This window comes from Emydura macquarii, unplaced genomic scaffold, assembly GCF_026122565.2.
Source record: "Emydura macquarii macquarii isolate MOO-44397 ecotype Brisbane River unplaced genomic scaffold, CSIRO-AGI_Emac_v2 contig_3113, whole genome shotgun sequence".
NCBI lineage: Eukaryota > Metazoa > Chordata > Testudines > Chelidae > Emydura > Emydura macquarii.
Genome location: NW_027133250.1, coordinates 4581419 through 4599268, shown reverse-complemented (window position 1 = coordinate 4599268; position 17850 = coordinate 4581419). Strand labels below are relative to the sequence as shown.

At 43.6% G+C, this 17850-nt stretch overlaps 1 protein-coding gene across 1 annotated transcript in view; it reads right to left on the bottom strand.

Moving 5' to 3' along the window:
* Positions 1 to 7822: 7822 nt before the first annotated feature.
* The window catches only part of MATN1 (matrilin 1), a 37721-nt gene continuing 27693 nt past the window's right edge, over positions 7823 to 17850 (bottom strand). Inside the window, exons 6-8 of the mRNA XM_067530717.1 lie at positions 13274 to 13426; positions 9724 to 9804; positions 7823 to 7872 (exon numbers count right to left, since the gene is read on the bottom strand). Coding sequence (XP_067386818.1) covers positions 7823 to 7872; positions 9724 to 9804; positions 13274 to 13426 — 284 coding nt within the window. The remainder of the gene's footprint in view (positions 7873 to 9723; positions 9805 to 13273; positions 13427 to 17850) is intronic.

Sequence of the window (17850 nt, the reverse complement as noted above, 5' to 3'; positions counted from 1 at the left end):
TATTCTGCATTTCCCTGTTGCCATATGCAATTATTTTAATGGTGAACTTTCTAAGGGTAAGAACTCTGGCAATACATTTAGAATGGGTTCATCATTTGGATTTTTTTTTTTTTTTTTTTTTAAATCAGCGCTAATGCTGGGAACTCTGGTGTGAGTTTTTTGTAACAGTTCTGATATTGTGGGGTTCTGTGGCACTATTCTTGTTTATTCTGTATATTAAACAGAGGTGGAGGTAATAGAGCTGGATGGAGACAGGTAATTACATTTCACAAAGGATTTCGTTATTTTGAAGTGAGATTTCATTCCCATTTGGAATGAAACCAAACGTTTCTGAAATGCTTGGTGAAAGGGAATGGAGCCCCAACTCTGGGGCAGTCTGCCTGTCCGGCTGCCTGTGAGCTAGAGACCCTGGAAATCCTGGGGGGCAGAATAGGTGTGAACCTGCAAGTTTGGGAGATGGGATTCCCAGGGCTTCCGGCTTTCCATCAGCATTCCAGGCAGGCTGCCAAGTAGCTGGGCGAATGAGCTGTCAGGAAACCAGGCAGGTTTCCGAAGGAGGCAGAACATTGTCCAAAACCGAACCATCTCTACACAAAGCTGGATCTGAATTCTGCAGCCCAGGCCCATCTCTAGGTCATATTCTGCCACAAGTATTGCTGGTGTTTTCAGAATTTGACAAATAAAGGGCAGAATCCATATTCCAAGCTTTTGTGCTTATCAGGGTTATTTTTGTGATACCACACCCCCCCCCCCCCCCCCCTACACACGTCAGGTTTGAATCTTGGCCTTCTAGCACCACAGCACAGCCTTGTAGTAGCTGGTAATAGTGAGCTGGTGTATATGGATTTGCACTAGACTGCAAAAGGGGGCGGGGTCTCTTCTAGCTCTGCTACTAATTTGCTGTGTGACTTTGGGAGAGTCACTTCCCCTCATGCCCTTTATCTATATGGGGCAGAATTTGTCTCTTACTTTGTACAGCACCTAGCACAACGAGGCTGTGGTCCTGACTGGGGTCTCTGCATGGTACCATAATATAAGTAGCTGAATCTTATACACCATACTGATAGGCCACTAGAGGAACGTGTGACACATTACACAAGCACAGTGCACACCTGCACAATACCGGCCACACAAGGACAGATGGAGAATTTGCACGTCAAGCACGGCAGCCCGGGGATACACCAAAGTGAACGTGCACTAGTGGCTCATGCACGCTGAAAGAGTGCCAGTGCTCTCTGGAAATTCACGCATGCTGTTGCGAGGGCATGTAGGCAGGCATAACATTAATAAACCAGCCACACAAGGGAAATGACTTTCTGACCTTTCCAGAGGTCAAACTTCAATTTAATCACTTGACACTTCTGTTTTCATCAGCATACCTACAAATTAGTCACATCAGCTAACAGGAAGAAAGTAATTACTAGAGCTACCGATAGAATGGAATGAGAGCCAGGGCTACTTTGGGAAATAAAGGATTAACTTCATATATATGTATCGTAGATCCTGATTACAGCAGGTATAAGGGAAAAAGTAATTTTATGATTAAACCGGAGATAGGTGTGGGGAGAGAGATACAGTGGAAGGAAATTTGGAACCGTGGACTGACCTTTGTTAAAATGTTGGGCCATTAAAGGAAATGCCTTATCAGTGGTCATCTTATTCCATTAAAATTCGAGCAAAGATTATAAAGCCAGCAGTAATCCCTCTTGGGGAGCATGAGATGAACACGGGAGATTTTTGCACATGGGAGGGACTTGCCCACAAACTTGGGAATTCAGTGGCAGTGAGATCTGGCCCTATGTCAACAAAACTGTACATGGTTAAAACACTGTGCGTACTAGCTGAGGAGTCACATCTCATTGCATGGATCATGGGGCAGTTTTTGGCCAGGCTCCACATGGCTGGACGTGCAGCAAGGGTAGAGTGCAAGGGCTGCCTAGAATGCTGACGGGCAATACAGACAGAGACCATAGCCTGGGATGTGGGAGACCCACGTCAAAGCTCTGCCTGGTCTGCAGTGATGCTCACGCACTCAAGCCGTGTTCTCATTCCAGGGAAGCCTCCTAGACAGCTCTAATGCTAAATAAAAATCCCGTGTGTGTACATGTGTGTATACCTCCATCCCCAGCTAGAAACCAGTGCCCGCCCAGGTGGACAGCTGAGAAGGCGCGATGGGGAGGGGAGACCCTTTGCACCTCCTGGGTTATGTGTTGCTCCGTGTGACATCGCCGCTGCGTGGCACATCTTAAGAGTAGCCTCAGGAGCTTCCCTCAATGGTGTGAGCATTCTGGAGGGTAGATAGATCCTGCCACACTGTTTAAATGGCCCTCCATGTGCCTCTCAGCCAGCCCTCTCTCAGAGGTGTTCTTTTGTCCCTACCCTAGCCATTATTTCTGTAACGAGGCATCTCTGATAACACAGCTCCACTTCTTGTCCCCTTGCAGACTCTGAGAACATTCACAGTCGAGTGATTTTTAGAATTTATTTCCATGTCGTTTCCTTTCTTTCCCCCCTCCCAGTGCTTATGCAATCTGCCTGCTCTCAATCTTTCCTGGCATTTTCCTCTGGCCAGGAAACTAACTAGCGTCTCCCCAGATGCCTTTGTGACTGTCAGCAAAACTCTGACTAATCACTATGCATATGGTGCCAAGGGGGATAAGTGAACTATTAGGGCCCAATCCCACACCCAGGGAAGACGAGAGGCACTTTGGTGAGCACTATTAAATATTTCCTGAATTTTTGACATTTTTTTCAGCTACATTTCAAACTTAGCCTCCAAGCTAGAACCCACAAAAATGTGCACTGCAAGTGTTTTTACCTGCAGAAATTCCCCCGCCACCATTCTGTTTGTGCTTATCCAGCAATGCACTATGAATGCAGATGCATGTGCAGTTCTGTGGATACTTTCACATCCATCTCTGTGGGTTCCCAATTGCAGGCTGCTGTAGCGCCGATTTATTCAGCTCTTTCTGTGTGTGTGGTGGTGGTGTTTGTGTTTTGTTTTTTGTTGATGTTGTTGTTAAGAAATGGCCCTAAATCCAAACCTCATTTCTAGACACACACACACACATATACACAAGTTTGGAGAGTGGGAATTCAAACTCCAATTGGCGTGTATGTGATGGGTGTAAACACTGAGAAAGAAGAGGAATTATTTAGGGGAGTGTGAGGAGGTGCACACAGCCCTTTGAAGCCCCCTGCTGGAGGCCTTGTAGTGCTTCACACCCTGCCCCAAAAAAGGAACAGTGAAGGTGGGTCCTCCAAGCTGTCTAGAAAGGCTGCAGGGAAGCAGCCAATCAGAGAGCAGCAGGCTCAGTTAAAAGGAGCTGCAGGGGCTGAGCAGATCACTTTGTGGCTGGGACTGGAATAGTTGAGACAGAGGAAATCTCCAGATAAGCAGGCTTGGGAGAGACCCTGCGCAGGCAGGGACCAGACATAGAATCCTGAGGTTAGGGTGAAAATGAAGGGGCTATATGGGAAGTGGCCCAGGGAATAGCTGCAGTAATTATTAAAGGAAGCAGCGTGTGGTTCGGTTGCTGTTTGTAAGGTCCATGGGTTGGGACCCAGAGTAGTGAGATGGGCTTGGTCCCCTCCACACCCCACTGGTAGGGTGGCCAAAGCCCTGAGAAGGGACAAATTTCATTTCAAAGCCCAAGCATAGGGCTAGAATTTAAAGTCTCTAGGGAGAAGGTGTAGGGGATGCTGTTCTGTAACAGGTGTGATATGGAGAAGGCAGTAGAAGAGTGGTGGATGGGAGGTATGTGAGCCCCAGAATGCTCCGGGCCTTGCTCCATGCTGATTAACTCAGAGCCACTGGGGGCAATTAGGAGCAGCTGAGGCTGATTAAGGAGCAGCCGGGTGCTCTATAAAAGGGCTTCGCCCCAAACACACAGGGCACGAGCTGGAGGAAGTAGGAGTGCTGAGCTGAGCTGAGCTGAGCTGAGCTGAGCTGAGCTGAGCTGTGCAGAGGAATGGACTGGAGAGCAGAGCTCTGGGGTGGAGCGGTGAGGAGGAAGGTACTGGCTCAAGGGGCCAGAAAGACTGAAGGAGGGGGAAAAGTAGCCCAGGGGAAGAGTGTGTCATCTGGAAAGCAGTACCAGCAGCACATAGCTGCTTCTCATAGGGCCCCTGGGCTGGGACCCGGAGGAGCGGGTGGGCCCGGGTCCCTCCCCCCTCCCCTGGGAAGACGGGGTGATGGGCAACTTCCCGGCCCACTACAAGCAGGAAGGTGTGAGACCCACTGGAGGGAAGCCGGCCATCAGCCACACAGGGAAGACACGGACTTCAAGCTAGCTGAGAAGAGGCTGAGAACTGAGCCCAGAGACAGGACTAAAGACATTACCAAGGGCACAGGGACAGGCCCTGTGGGATCTTTTACCCCAGAAGGGGTTTGTGCATTCATGTAGATTGACTGTGTGTGATTTGGCCATGGACTGGGCCATTGAAGACACAGCTGACAAGGTTAACAGCCCACAGAGGGCACTGGGAACAGACAGACAGAAAGAAAGAGAGAGAGTGAGCCTGCAGGTTCACAGCCAATCAACAGGAGGTGTTCACATGCGGTGAATGTGCATTGTCATGGGCACACACTTGGTATAATTCGAAGCAGTGTGATGAGATTAAGAATGGGAAGAATTTATTCTGCATGTCAGCAAAATCTTTTTCACAGTCTTCTAACGGAACTGGGGAAAACTACCCCTTGGGACACTTGAAAATAGACTAGATGGAACACTAGATGTGTTGTAAGGAGGTGTGCAAGACAACTTAAGAGGTCTGTCTTCCATTTTTAGCTTCTGTATAGTCCATGTTCTTAGCAAACATATGGATCATTTCTTGGCCTGTATCATGGTTATCCAATAATGCGATCCTATGAGGTGCACTGAAGTCAGTGAGATTGGAAGGAGCTGACCCTACCGCAGGAGATGGGGTTAGGTCATTTTCCTATCTGGCTGATGTAAGACCTCAGCAATACCCGCTTCCAGCACTGCACGCCCATATCAATAAAACCCTAAAGCAGCCTCTTCTTTAAATGTATCCTGACGGTATTGATACAGCCATGGTTAAATGACACTGACAATAAATGAGACCTATAGATACAAGAAAAATAGTTATTCCAGGATGTTCCTGGGTTCATCTATCCTGGGGGAAATTCACAAATGGCAGTAGTCTGAGTTTTGATCTCAAGTGATGTGAGTTGCATGGTCTGCAGCTGCTGAGTTTTGTTGTCCCATGCTCATCAGTCCTTAGTGACTTGCAGTTCACCCTAGCAACATAGGACTCAAAGTCTGTCTAGTCCAATATCCTGCCTCTGAGTGGCCAGCACCAGATGCTTAAAACAGAGATGTAAGATACTCTGCCATAGGCAGATATAAAATAATTTGCCCCATGAATGTCTCACTCTAATCCCAAATAGTGATTGCTTTGAAACATGAGGTTTTATCTCCTTTCAATACTCTTTTTGTTCACATTAACTAATATAACTCTAGATTTCCTTGTTGTTCCTATAACTGTCTAATCCCTCTTTGCATCTGGCTAAATGTGTGCGTGCATGTTTGTTTGTGTGTGTGTTGCCAGAAAGTTATGGCTGAGGCAGGCAAAGCAATGAAATTCAGTTGAATTTGTCAGACAGGGTTTGAAAGAAATGCAACCACTGTAAAAATGAAATGTAAAATTGAGAGAGAATAGCAGCAACAACTCATTCAGCACGCATGAACCCTGTATATTCCTTGTTTCCCTCTATGCCCACTTTCTGTGGTGTTCCTTGCTTCCTTCTCCCTCACCCTCCTTTGGCTACACTTTGTCAATATGACTGAGACGGTATGTATCCATTCAGGATTGTATCTGGCAACTTCCCTAAGTAGTCTCTATCTGTAATGATATATTTAGTTGCAGTGTAATATTTTAGCCACTAGGTGTCACTCTTTGCTGTATGGAGACCCAAGCTGGGTGCAGTCCATGGTGAACAAGAGACAAAGCTGGGACTCAGAGTGTGAAAGAATGATTGCAAATGTCGCTGTTTTCTATAATAAACTGCTCTTCTTTAAGAAGGATCGTAACACTATAGAGAATGGTGCTGCCCGAGCAAGTAGCCCCATTGAAAGCAATGGATAGGGATTACTCAGGTGATTCAGGTTTACAAAATTGGACAATTAGGGCCGGGTTATATGGGTATAATGTTAGTTTGAAGTCAGTGAAGTTACTTCAGATTTTACACCTGTACATCTGAGAGTAGAAGTCGCCCTTTAGATGTCAAGCTCTTCAGGACAGGAACCTGACTTAATCTATAGACCCTCTCACACCGGAGCCTTTCCACTGATGCCCACTGATCCTGGATTGACACCGAAGTCAGGAGGGAGTCCAAGAAGTCAATAAAAATTGGATATCAGCAAGAGGGGAACCTGTCTACATGATTAACTGCACATTTTGGGCACTGAACAAATACATAATAGTATAAATAACAAAATAATTACCACCAGTAACACAATTTTTCAAATTTTTCAGCAAACTTTTAATGTTTTCCCCTATCCAAAAACATCTTCTATGGTGACATTTCTGAACAGGCTTGAGTTATTCTGAAAAGCTTTGTACATACTTTCAAGTATAAATATTCTGATAGGAAAAAAAATAATTCCAAAACCCAGCCACTCATGCTCACATTTGGAGGGATGCGTAATGTGGCATGCATTGCTGAGACCTCATCACCCACGGAGACTAGGGCCGGGTGTGGCAGGCAACGTCAGACATCTCTGGACCATGCTGGGTGTTTGTATTGCCTGGATCACCACCACCACCTGGGGAAGGGGAATGAGTCTAAAAGTCAAGCACAGTGAGATCATCAACATAAGAAAAGCAGAGATGCCTCTAGACATGGGGTTGGAGAGGGAGTTGGTGCCCTGAAGACAGAGAGGGCATCATAATTCCTATGGCCCTAATTGCATTGTAAGCCGCTATCAGAGATGCTGCCTGAACCTTGCATTTGTCTTAGATTCTAATAAAGTTGTAGGTTGTTTTGAGCTGCGTTTTTTTTTTTTTTAGAACGTTGATGAAAAGAACCACAGAGCCAAGCAGCTGGGTAGCGGCATTTCCCATGGGATTGATGCTGATAGCACTGCCTTGCGTAATATAAAGTTGCGTATGGCGGGGATCATTGTGCATTTCAGGACTTCACCATGGAAGGCCAAACATGGGACAGGTGCTAACTAGCCAAAACATTGTAAGGGTATTAGCTGACTAGAAATTAGCTTACTTTTGCGAATCTGGCCGCAGGGGTGTCCCATCCTAGCACATCTCCAATGCCACACTCAATAATCACTGCTTAGTTTCACCTACTTACGGATAAATGCTTGGTGTTTATAATAACGCATCAGTCATCTTTGTTTTTTTTTTTTCACACTCAGGATCCGAGTTGCTTTTTAATCCAATTTGACTCTTAAATAAAATTACAGTACGCACAGAACCAAAAGATGCAGAAAAACACAGCGTGGATTCACAGAACTCATAATCAAGTACTTAGTAACAAAATATATTAAGCTTTAGATTAAAAAATAGATTTCTGGGTTTTTGTATACGCATACTAAAGGATGCAAGGGACGTTAACACATTTTGGCACGCAGTGCTTCACAGTGCTTTGCCCTTTAATATGATGTCTGCTCTGCCATTATAATCTTTCCTTTTTAGAAGAATGCAGCTAGACTAGAGGTATTTTTTAAATTTAGAAAGCTGGATGTAGCGCTGCGGCTGAGCTGCTCCTTCGTGTACATGAAGGTCTCCTGGCACAATTGTATTATGTTAGGAAGAAGAAATATAATCGTGCTCTGGGTGTCTAGATGATCTTGTTTTCCAGGGCTGCGATCCTTTTTGTCACAGCTTCCAGTGAGCAAGAGTTAAGGAAAAAATGACAATGCACTTCAGTGGTTTACACGCTGGATCCTCACCTAGCATAAATCGAAGTGAATGGAGATACATTGGGGTATGTCTGCTGAGGATCTGGCCTGTTGTGATGATCTAGTCCATGGTTCTGCCACCTTTTCAGGCTGGTGACCCAGTATTCGAAGTCAAACTTTTTTATGACTGCCTTACGTTTACAATAAAAGCAAAAGTAAAAAATGTAACAATGCTTTTGTGTGTGTTTTGAGATGATGACCTTAAAAGATAAGGTCGTGTGAGGACTGCAGTGTGAGATTTTCTTTATTTTAGATTGTCGTAAAATCTTCAATGCCTCGCACCCTATGATTGCCTTTTGTGTCCCTTCTGGGGGTTGTGAGCCACCAAGTGAGGAACATGGGTATAGTCTGACCTCCTGCATGACATCAGCCAAAGAATTTCACCCAATGATACCTATGGAGGAGGGAATTTACCGCCTAAGCGACACTGTGGAGTCCAGTAACTTGGGGTTGAAATATAGCATCTCACTTAGAAAGACATCCAGTCTCGGTGGAAAGACACCAAGTGATGGAGAATCTACCTCATCCCCAGTGAGCTCTCCCTGTGGTTAATCAACTACCCTCACTGTAAAAAATGTTGTAACTTATTTCCAGCTGGAATTTCTCCAACATCAGTCCAGCCACTGGCTCCTGTTCTGCCCTTGTCTGCTAAATTGAAGGATTCTCTACAATGCAACACAATGCTGTTCTCACTGAAGTGAATTGGAGTTTTGCCATTGACTCAACAGGAAAAGGCATCAATTGCACGCTTAAAGCCGTGTCTCCTTGTGATGAAGTGCTGGTGGAGTTGTATTTAGCATGCACTTTGAAGCAGGGCCTCTCATGGACTCTGTTCTGCCCGCTTCCCTCCTCTTTCCCCCACTCCTGCGTGCTTCTTTACTTACCGGCTCTTTGAGAACCTCCCTTCTCTGATCTGGCAGGAGCCCTCAATCCTGTTTCGAGTCCCTCCCTTTGATTGTCTAGCCTTCCACGGCTAACTCCCACTCCAGTGCCTGCTGCTCCCACTCTCGTGCCTCACATCACCTCATGTCCTGCAATATCGGGATCTTACATGTGCCACAAAACATGCCTCATACGGATGGGAAAAAAATCCCCATCAATATCCCTAAAGCTGCCACCATAACCTCTTTCAAATCCCACCTTAAACCCTATCTCTGCTGCATTGCTTGTGAATCACTGCTGCCTGGCATTGGTCCAGCCTATCTGTCTGTTGTGTCTTCCTGTTGTGTCCCATCGGTCTTGGAGAAGGTGAGCTCTCTGGGGCAGGGATTGCCTTCTTTGTTGATGTCCATACAGAATCTACGTACGGACTGTGGTGTACTTGAAAACAGTGTTGGAATTGTAGGCAGCCCCTTTAATTTCTAAAGGGTTTCTTGATTCAGCTTGCAGTCTAGAGGGCTCTGTAGGGAAGCATGAGATCAGAGTCAGTCCACAGGCAGACAAAGCCTAGAGGAAGGTGGGTTGGACTGTATCACTGTTTTTAGGCAGCAGCCTGCTTTGTGTATCTCTGTTTTGGGGTTCTCAGGTGTTGTGCTGAATTCTAAGTAATAAACAGTGTTGTGTATTGCAGCCTTCTAGCAAGAGTATTTTATGTTTTTATCTAACTTCTCTTTGTATGTCATAAATCTTAACACAGAACCCAAGCCCCCTGATTCCTACTCCAGTTTCTTGACCATTGGACTAATCTGCCTCCCTGGTTGGAAAGTCTGGCTAATACACTCTCTCTGAAAATGGAACCCAACACACGACGTTGTGAAAATGGGCTGCTTCCAAAGGATATGTTTTTGTGTCAGTGACTTTATGAGGTCTTCTACTTTTGTCTGGAACTTCACAATGGCTTTACATTCGCAGGGGTCCTTCTCTGTGGATAAGAGAACAAAAGTGATGATGAGTCAGCCATCAGACAGAGCAAGAAAGGAATACATCAAAGCCTAAACCATGGTGAAATAAGTGAAAGCCTTTTTTCCAGCCAGAGGTCTGGAGGCAATCAATACATCATTCAGCCAGATTCTCTGAATAGTTATTGCTGTATTTAACCTTAAAATAACTAGAGGGTTGCATGCTTCTTTGGTTATGTAGGCCGAGCGTTGTTATCCACATTTTTTTATTACGTTAATGATTTAACTACATGCTTCTAAAATTCTGATTACACAGAAATGGCTTTTCTGATTATCAGCAAAATCAGTAGGGTTCTGCTTATTCATGCCTAGAACATTCCCTGAACTTTTGGAATTGATCAGCTATGGTGCCCAAGAGTTATCGTGTGATAAACAGAAATGTCGTCAAATTGAGTCTTGACGCTGGCCAATTAAAAGACATGAATCTTGGCTGTCATCCAGCATTTCTGTGTCAGTGATGGAGCCCCCTAGAGGAATTCCTGGGTGTTGCAGTTCAGGACGGCTGCGATGTTTTAATTAATTAATGTTTTAAAAGCATGCTGAGACTTTCAGTCGAAAACACTATAACGGAAGTGCAAAGTATAATTTGGGCAGGCTGACTTTTTTTTTTTCAATGCAAAAATTGACACCTTCCCCTCTGCCCCCCCCCCCCAAAAGAAAATCCAACAAAAACACACCCATACACAAACAAAAAAAAAAACCCACAAAACCTTTTAGTGGAAATTTTTTTGTTTTGGTTGAAAAGTTCCATTTTTTTTGCATTTTTAATGAAAAATTAGAAACCAAAATTTTTTTTCAGTAAAATTCCTGGCTTTCAGTTACAATTTCTAGATCCTTGTTTTCTAAAAAATAAGGTTTTGGTTTCTGAACACTTTTAAAATTTTTTTTACTAAATGTTTTTTTTTCAAAATAGAACTTTTTCCAACATTTGATTTCAGGTTTGTTTTTTTTTTTTTTCATCTGGAACTTTAAAAAAAAATTATTTTCTAAATTTCCTGATTAAAAATTCATTGGCATTTTTTCAATCAGCTCTAATTAGACTCTGCCTATGGGACCGATGGCCTCCATTATTTTGTGTCTGAGCACCTCCATTTTTAATTGGCCAAATGGAAGACTGCCCCACAGGTCATTAGAGGGCATTTCCCTGTTTATATATTCAGCCTACATCAGCCATGAGGATGTAATGCTGCACTATATTTAACATAACAATTCCCCTGTGAAGTAAGGAAAGACGAATAGCCACATTTCACAGGAATCAAAGCACAGAGGGGAATTGATTTGCCCAGGCTCACGCAGAAAGTTTGTAGCAGAGCAGGGATCAGAACATGAGTCTCCTGAGTCTTATGCCCCAGGAAGTTATCACACTGTGTGGTGCTGAGCTCACTCTTGGCAATTTAGCAAGCATTTTCCTGAGAAATCACATTTGATCGTTGGCAGGAAAAGTGAGAAAGTTACATGACTCTGTGTGTATGAATCTGCAAAAAAAAGTGTGTGAGGAATCACTAGGGGTGAGAATTATTCTGGTTAGCACAAGTGGACCATCGCTGTAGTTACTGACCCATGCACCTGTGACTAGAGAAACAAAGAAGTCTTTGAGTTGCAATGACCCTATTTACTTCAAATGCAGCTGCACACCTGTAGGAAATAGAGCTGAGATTATACTTTGGCAGAGATCCCTAGGGAATTGAAACAGTACAATCAATGCTAAGTAGCTCTATATAATAATGGGATGAAAGCACATTTACCTAGCAGGAAAAAGAAGACAACAAGACACCTGGACTTTGAAAGAAAGTGCCAAGTTGTTACACTGAGGGAGTGTCTTTCATTATATCTCTCTAGGGCCTTGTGAGTCAAATATCTCATTGTACACATTTTTAGAAGCCCAGCTTGGCTATTGTTGTTCACTGGGGTCTCCTGGATTGAAGGGAGGCTGTCCATTGCAATGGATCGATCAGTTCTTCAGAAATCCCTGTATGTTCTTCCATTCAAAGCCTCTCCATATTGGACCAACTTGTACTTCCAGCCAAGAAGGGCTGGATTCAGCTCTGTCCAGAAACTCCCTTCGGTTGTCTGGAAAGAGGCATTCAGGAGCCACACCAGAGATTTCCTCTCCCAAAAGTCTGAGAACGCTGCCACCTCCCAGAGAGTCTACCTAATCAAGAGTAGAACTGGGTGAAGTTTTTCAGCCAAAAGTTGTTTTTTCCTCTCTGAAAAATGCTGATTTGGTGACATCAAATGTTTCACAAATTCATGTTTTCACCAAATTGTTTCAGTAAGGGGAAAAGAAACTTAAAATCAATCCAGAAAAATTCAAAACATTTCATTTTGACATTTTTTAAATGAAACATTTTGCTTTTTCTGTTCAAAACAACTTTTCCTTTAAAAAATCCTTTAATTTGATTAAAAAGCAAATCAAAAACATTTTTAAGTAGATAGATTCCAAGGCCATAAGGAACCATTGTAATCATCTACTCCAGCCTTCTGTCTAATAAAGGACATGGAACTTCACCAAAATAATTCCTAAAGCAGATTATTTTTTTATAAAAACATCCAATCTTGATTTAAAAATTGTTAATGGGAGAGAATCTACCAGAAACCTTGGTAAATTGATCAGTGTTAATTACTTTCACTGTAAAAATGTGGAAATGAGGTGTAGTCTGAATGTTTGTGTATCTTCAATGGCCAGTCATTGGATCATGTTATACGTTTCTCTGCTAGATTGAAGAGCCCCTTTATTAGATGTTTATTCCCCATGAGATACTTATAGATTGTAAACAAGACACCCCTTTACCTTCTTTTTGTTAGACTCAATGAGCTCAATATATTTAGCTTATCATCATCAGGTATGTTTCAACCCATTTCATTCAGCCCCAAACCATTTTCTTTTGACTCTTCAAATTCACTGAACATTTTGAAAAATCTCCTTTTTGGTTCAACTCAATGATTTTTTTTTTCTTCAATTTTTCAGAATTGCATTGTTCTACTCAAAAGTCTCTGGGGATCAGGCAAAGAGTTCTACATGGAATGAGGTGGTATCTGTTCTAACTAGATCTGTTCTAACTAGATCTGAGATGCTACAGAGAAATGAATGAGGAGAAGAACAGGGGGAAAAAATAGAAGAAAAGGGGTGGGTCAAAAAGGGAGGAAAATTGAAAGAGATAAGTGAGCTTCCAGAGGTTTGCTCTGGTTCAGATTAACACACCCAAAGTCTGGCTGTTCACATTGAACCTTTCATGGACTCTATGGAACTCTTTAGTCTACGCAGATGGCGTAGAGACTATAGGAGAGAAGATTTCCAACATTTTCAGCCTCAGGCTGGACAGGAATCCCCAGAACAGCCTCTAGGGTATTTTCGCCTACTGTTGGGGGTCAAAATGTTTTCCACCTCTAATCTCTAATTGTATGTATCCTCCAGTCCTCTCCCCCACTCACCATCACAGATTTTCATCTGCAGTTTCTTCCCAATCTGGTTCATGGTTTTGAAATCAGCCGTGTAGAAGTAGTGCTCTGCCACTGGCTCTGAGGCAATTACCCTTAATTCATCTTCAACAGCATTGCCCACTCCCACAGCGAACATCTTAATGCCTGGAAACAACAAAGAGTGTCAGTCTTACTGCCGCCATCTCACTGTAACAGCAACAAGAATCCAGCCCGTTTGTAAATCCCCCTTTGAATTCAGCACATCTCGCCCTGCAGGTGGCCTGCATACAAACTGGGATACCCACACTGTATGGCGCTAAGGACACAAATAAGACCAAAGATGGGCACTCGAGAACACCCACATCATTTGCATGTGGGGTCGCTGGGCTTTCAAATCCCCCAGCTGTAGGATCTTGTTGAATGAGTGCAATTATGGCCCTTTAATGTAGAGCATTCAGCCTGAGAATAGGCCACCTAAAATACAAGAGCACATACTGAGCTATCACAGAGCCCCAAGAGAATTTTCGATAGATAGATAGATAGATACAGATGTATATTAATTACAGGCACAGACCCAAAGCAAAATCCCTATAAATCTGGGAAAACTCAGCTAGGGACTTGTATCCAAGCTTCTTACTACAGTGGAGCCATGCCAAAATGGTGGATCAGGGCCCTAGCTGAATTCTGGAAAGGCTGAAGCTCGCTATGAACTTTATTTGGGACTCTCCTCTAGCCTGTTCAGAAGGCAGAGTTGGTGGTAGCGGTATAGTGGGTTAGTGCACTTGCCTTATATAACTGTCATCATCCCACAACGACTCCAGCAAAACAAATGTCTGTTCCAGGCAACTCTGACGATCAGGGTCCAGACCGTCCAGGGGAGGACAAAGGGTGTGAACCCCAAAGATTAAGCAATTGAATCAACTGACTGTATCCACTATTATTGCACTATAAAAGTGCATTGGGTAAGGTCTTTTATAGAAGCAGGTGACCCCTCTGGTCATTAATATTATTGTGTGATGTATGTATGGTTAGTGTGTAAAGAGCTGTGTATGTGCTCTGGAGGAAATACGTTTGTTTTTGGAGTACACTTGAACATCTTTGTTCTAGGCACAGGAACATTGGTTTACCTGTTTGCCTGGGTCTCCAGTGTAGATAGAGCAAGGTGACAATGGAAGTTACATTTACATACGAGTCAACAGGGGGATAGGAAGTCAAGAGGAAGAGAGAGACAGCAGGGGAGAAGAACTTTATCTGGGCATACACTTCAGAAGCACACATTTCAAAGGTTTAATGGATTATAAAAAGAAGGGGAGAGAATCCCTAAGTTATCCATCACTGAAGGGCAAAGGCACCAGCACTCTTTGATTTTGTGAATGTCGACTCCCCTTTCCTGGAGTGCGGGAGATGCTAGTAGATTGATGTAAGTGAGAAACTGTTTTAGGCAAAGACATAAGTTGTTAGAATTAAGTTTGAGGTCCTAACAAGGGTGTTGTTTTTGTTTGTAACCCTGTTCTCACTCTCTTTCATTCTTGCTTGGAATTACAAATCTGTGTTCTTTATTAATACACTTATTCCTGTTTTATTACAAAGCCATCTCAGTGCTGTATATTAAACCGAAGTATGGGACCTCAGCTAAACTAACAGATGCTGCATGTACTGTGTCCTTGGATGCAGCAGACTTAATCATTTCTGTGAGTGTCCAGTGAGAGGGACTGGACAGTACAGAGGGATGTCTCTGTGGGATCTCGGGAACTGGGTTTTGCTTAATATTATCTGCGAGACGAAGTTTAGACTGGCAGAGTCTCGAGGTGTTTGGTGGTAAGGCAGACAGACTGGTGCGTCAGGGAACTGGCACACAGTTTAAATTGCTGAGATGGAGGGGTACACAGTGGCTTCAGGTTCTGGGCATCTCAAGCAGAGAGTCACAGAAATGTATTCTCAGCGTCTGTACAACCTTTTCCAGAAGGGAGGACTGTCATAAGCCCTTTCAATCCTGTTCATTGCTCCCACAGAGGTCATGACCCCCAGGCCTAGAAACCATGGTTTAAGAGGTACCCAAGAGGAAGATAAAGAAAGTTTCCAAAATGGGGCCCAAACCCACTTACCACGTTCTCAGCACTTATATCCTGGTGGCAAGTTCACCCACTGAAAAGCAGACCCAGTGCTGGAGAAGGGGAGTAAATGGAGCTGGTTGGGAATTTTTGGCTGAAATATTTTTTGTCAGAAAATATTGATTCATCAAAAGTGAAACTTTTCCTAGGGAAGGGTCAATTTCAATACATTTTTCATCTCACAAACAAAGTTGGGAGTGGGAGGGGGGACAGAAAAGTTCAGAATTGTCCATGTTTCATTTCAACATTTTCAAAGTGAAAAATTCAGGTTTTTCGGTTCAAAATGACTTTTGGTTTTGAAATTTAAACTGACAATAAAAATAACTTGTCAAATCTTTTTAAAAATGGTTGACATAGAAACAAAATGTTTTGATTGACCCATATTACATTTTTGTTGTTGTTCACAAAAAAAGTCAACTTCTTTTTTGGACTTTTTGTCACAGTTTTGGAGGGGAACATTTTTTTGAAATCTCAGAAATGTTTGCAGGCTAGGAAAACTATTTTCTGACGAGCTCTAGTTGTAACAAGCTGCTGGGTTTCCTTCCCAGGAAGATCTGTCACTCGGTAGGGACAGTAGATCCGGTTGTGAAGGGAGAGCAGGTACTTGAATGATCTGCAGGGTCTCATGTCAACTGTGTAATGTCACATCCTGGGTGAAATCCTGAGCCCATTGAAATTAATGGGTGTTTTGTCATTGACTTGAGTAAGGCCAAGATCTATCCCCTGAACAATGGGATGCTTGTCTGAACTCTGACCCTATTTAGATTCAACCATCGCTAACATTTCCCAACTGTGTTGCCTTAGCTCTTTTGGATCAAAACAAGCACAATACTTGAATTTTCAATAGGGCTTCTAAATTCCAGCTCCTGGAACCTTTTCAGAGTGCAATAACAAACAGCTGTTATTTTTTCCCTGTAAGAAACATGATCACTTAACAGCTGGGAATAGGAAAATCAAAACTAGAAAACAATTAAAAAGACGATAAAACAGAATTCAAGGCCCCTTACGATTCTGTAAAATAAATTGTGTTTGTGTGTGTTACATAAAGATGTGTATAAATGTGAGCCAAACACACTCTTCACAGGGCATCCTATGTGCCCTGTTACCATGCTTCTCAAATGTCAATTATTCATGCCCTCATGTTTGATCTTTATTATTATGCACCAGCCCTCAATCAGGTCCAGTGGTCAAGACCAAAGATTAAAAGAGGTGAAGCATTTAGCAACTCACAAGCATATCCCCAACAGCCGTGTTCATTTAACACAGTAATAGACAGAATCCAAGGAACTGGAGCAGCAGTAGTTCAGCAAAAGGGGGCAGCTCGCGAGACATTTATGTTTCAAGGTCTTTAAAATACTTTTTCTTTTCTAATTTTAATAACCCACTGGAAGCTAGGAACTGAAATGTGTCTCCGGCTCAGTCCTCATCTTCCTTACATGTGCCTAATGGGCTGTTATTGTATGGTCACAAATGAGTGCCGGCATGGTGCATACTTGGACGAAATTCACTCAATGTGCAGAGGGCCAGCATAAGGACCGTGCATCCTTTAAATGCCATTTATGATGTACTTTGAGTTCTTAAATGGGATTAAAGTGGTGCTTGATCCTTGTGCAGGTGTGATTTTCACCCACTGGTTTGTAATTAGACAGCTGGGCCCTTTGAGGGGACTCCGTGGGGTGGGAAGACCTTCCCTAGGCCACCTTTCTGCTCCTTTGTTCATGCAGAAAGAAGTACAATTTGCTATCTAATCTGGGATGCTGGTTTATTTATTCCCCTAATACTACTTTTTAATTTTCTGGTTCTCAGTGCTCCTGTGCTCAGACATGTTCTCTGTGGGTTTTCTTTTTATGAACATTGGTCATGCTGGGTCAGACCAATGGTCCATCTAACCCAGCATCCTGTCTTCATACAGGCGCCAGTGCCTTCTGCTTCAGAGGGAATGAACAGAACAGGGCAATTCTGAGTGATCGATCCATTGTCATCCAGTCCCAGATTCTGGCAGTTGGAGGTTAAGGGACAACTGGAGCATGGGGCTGCATCCCTGACCATCTTGGCTCATAGTCATTGATGGTCCTATCCTCCATGCTGGTCCATATCCCATCCAGCTGATGCTGACAGTGACTTTTATTACAAATGTAGGGCCAGATGCTCAGTCACTCCTAGGATTGCTTTCTGTATGGCATGAAGGGGCCTTAACTCAGCACGAAATAGGCTGATGAGAATTGCCCCCAGCCAGAGGGAATCTTCAGCTGATATAAAGCCAATGAATGAAGCTTAACACTACCAGTTTTCACGTGTCTGGCATATGGGGAGTGGTGCGGGTAGAGTGAAGAGCTCTGATGAGGGCAAGACGGGGTAGACCTGGAGCATGATGCACTCCGGGATGGGTGGAATGGCCCTAAGGAAACATTCTAGCTGTCATAAGTTAGAGCTGTCCTATGGCTGCTCCAGTTTGTGCCGTAAGTCATTTGGCTTTTG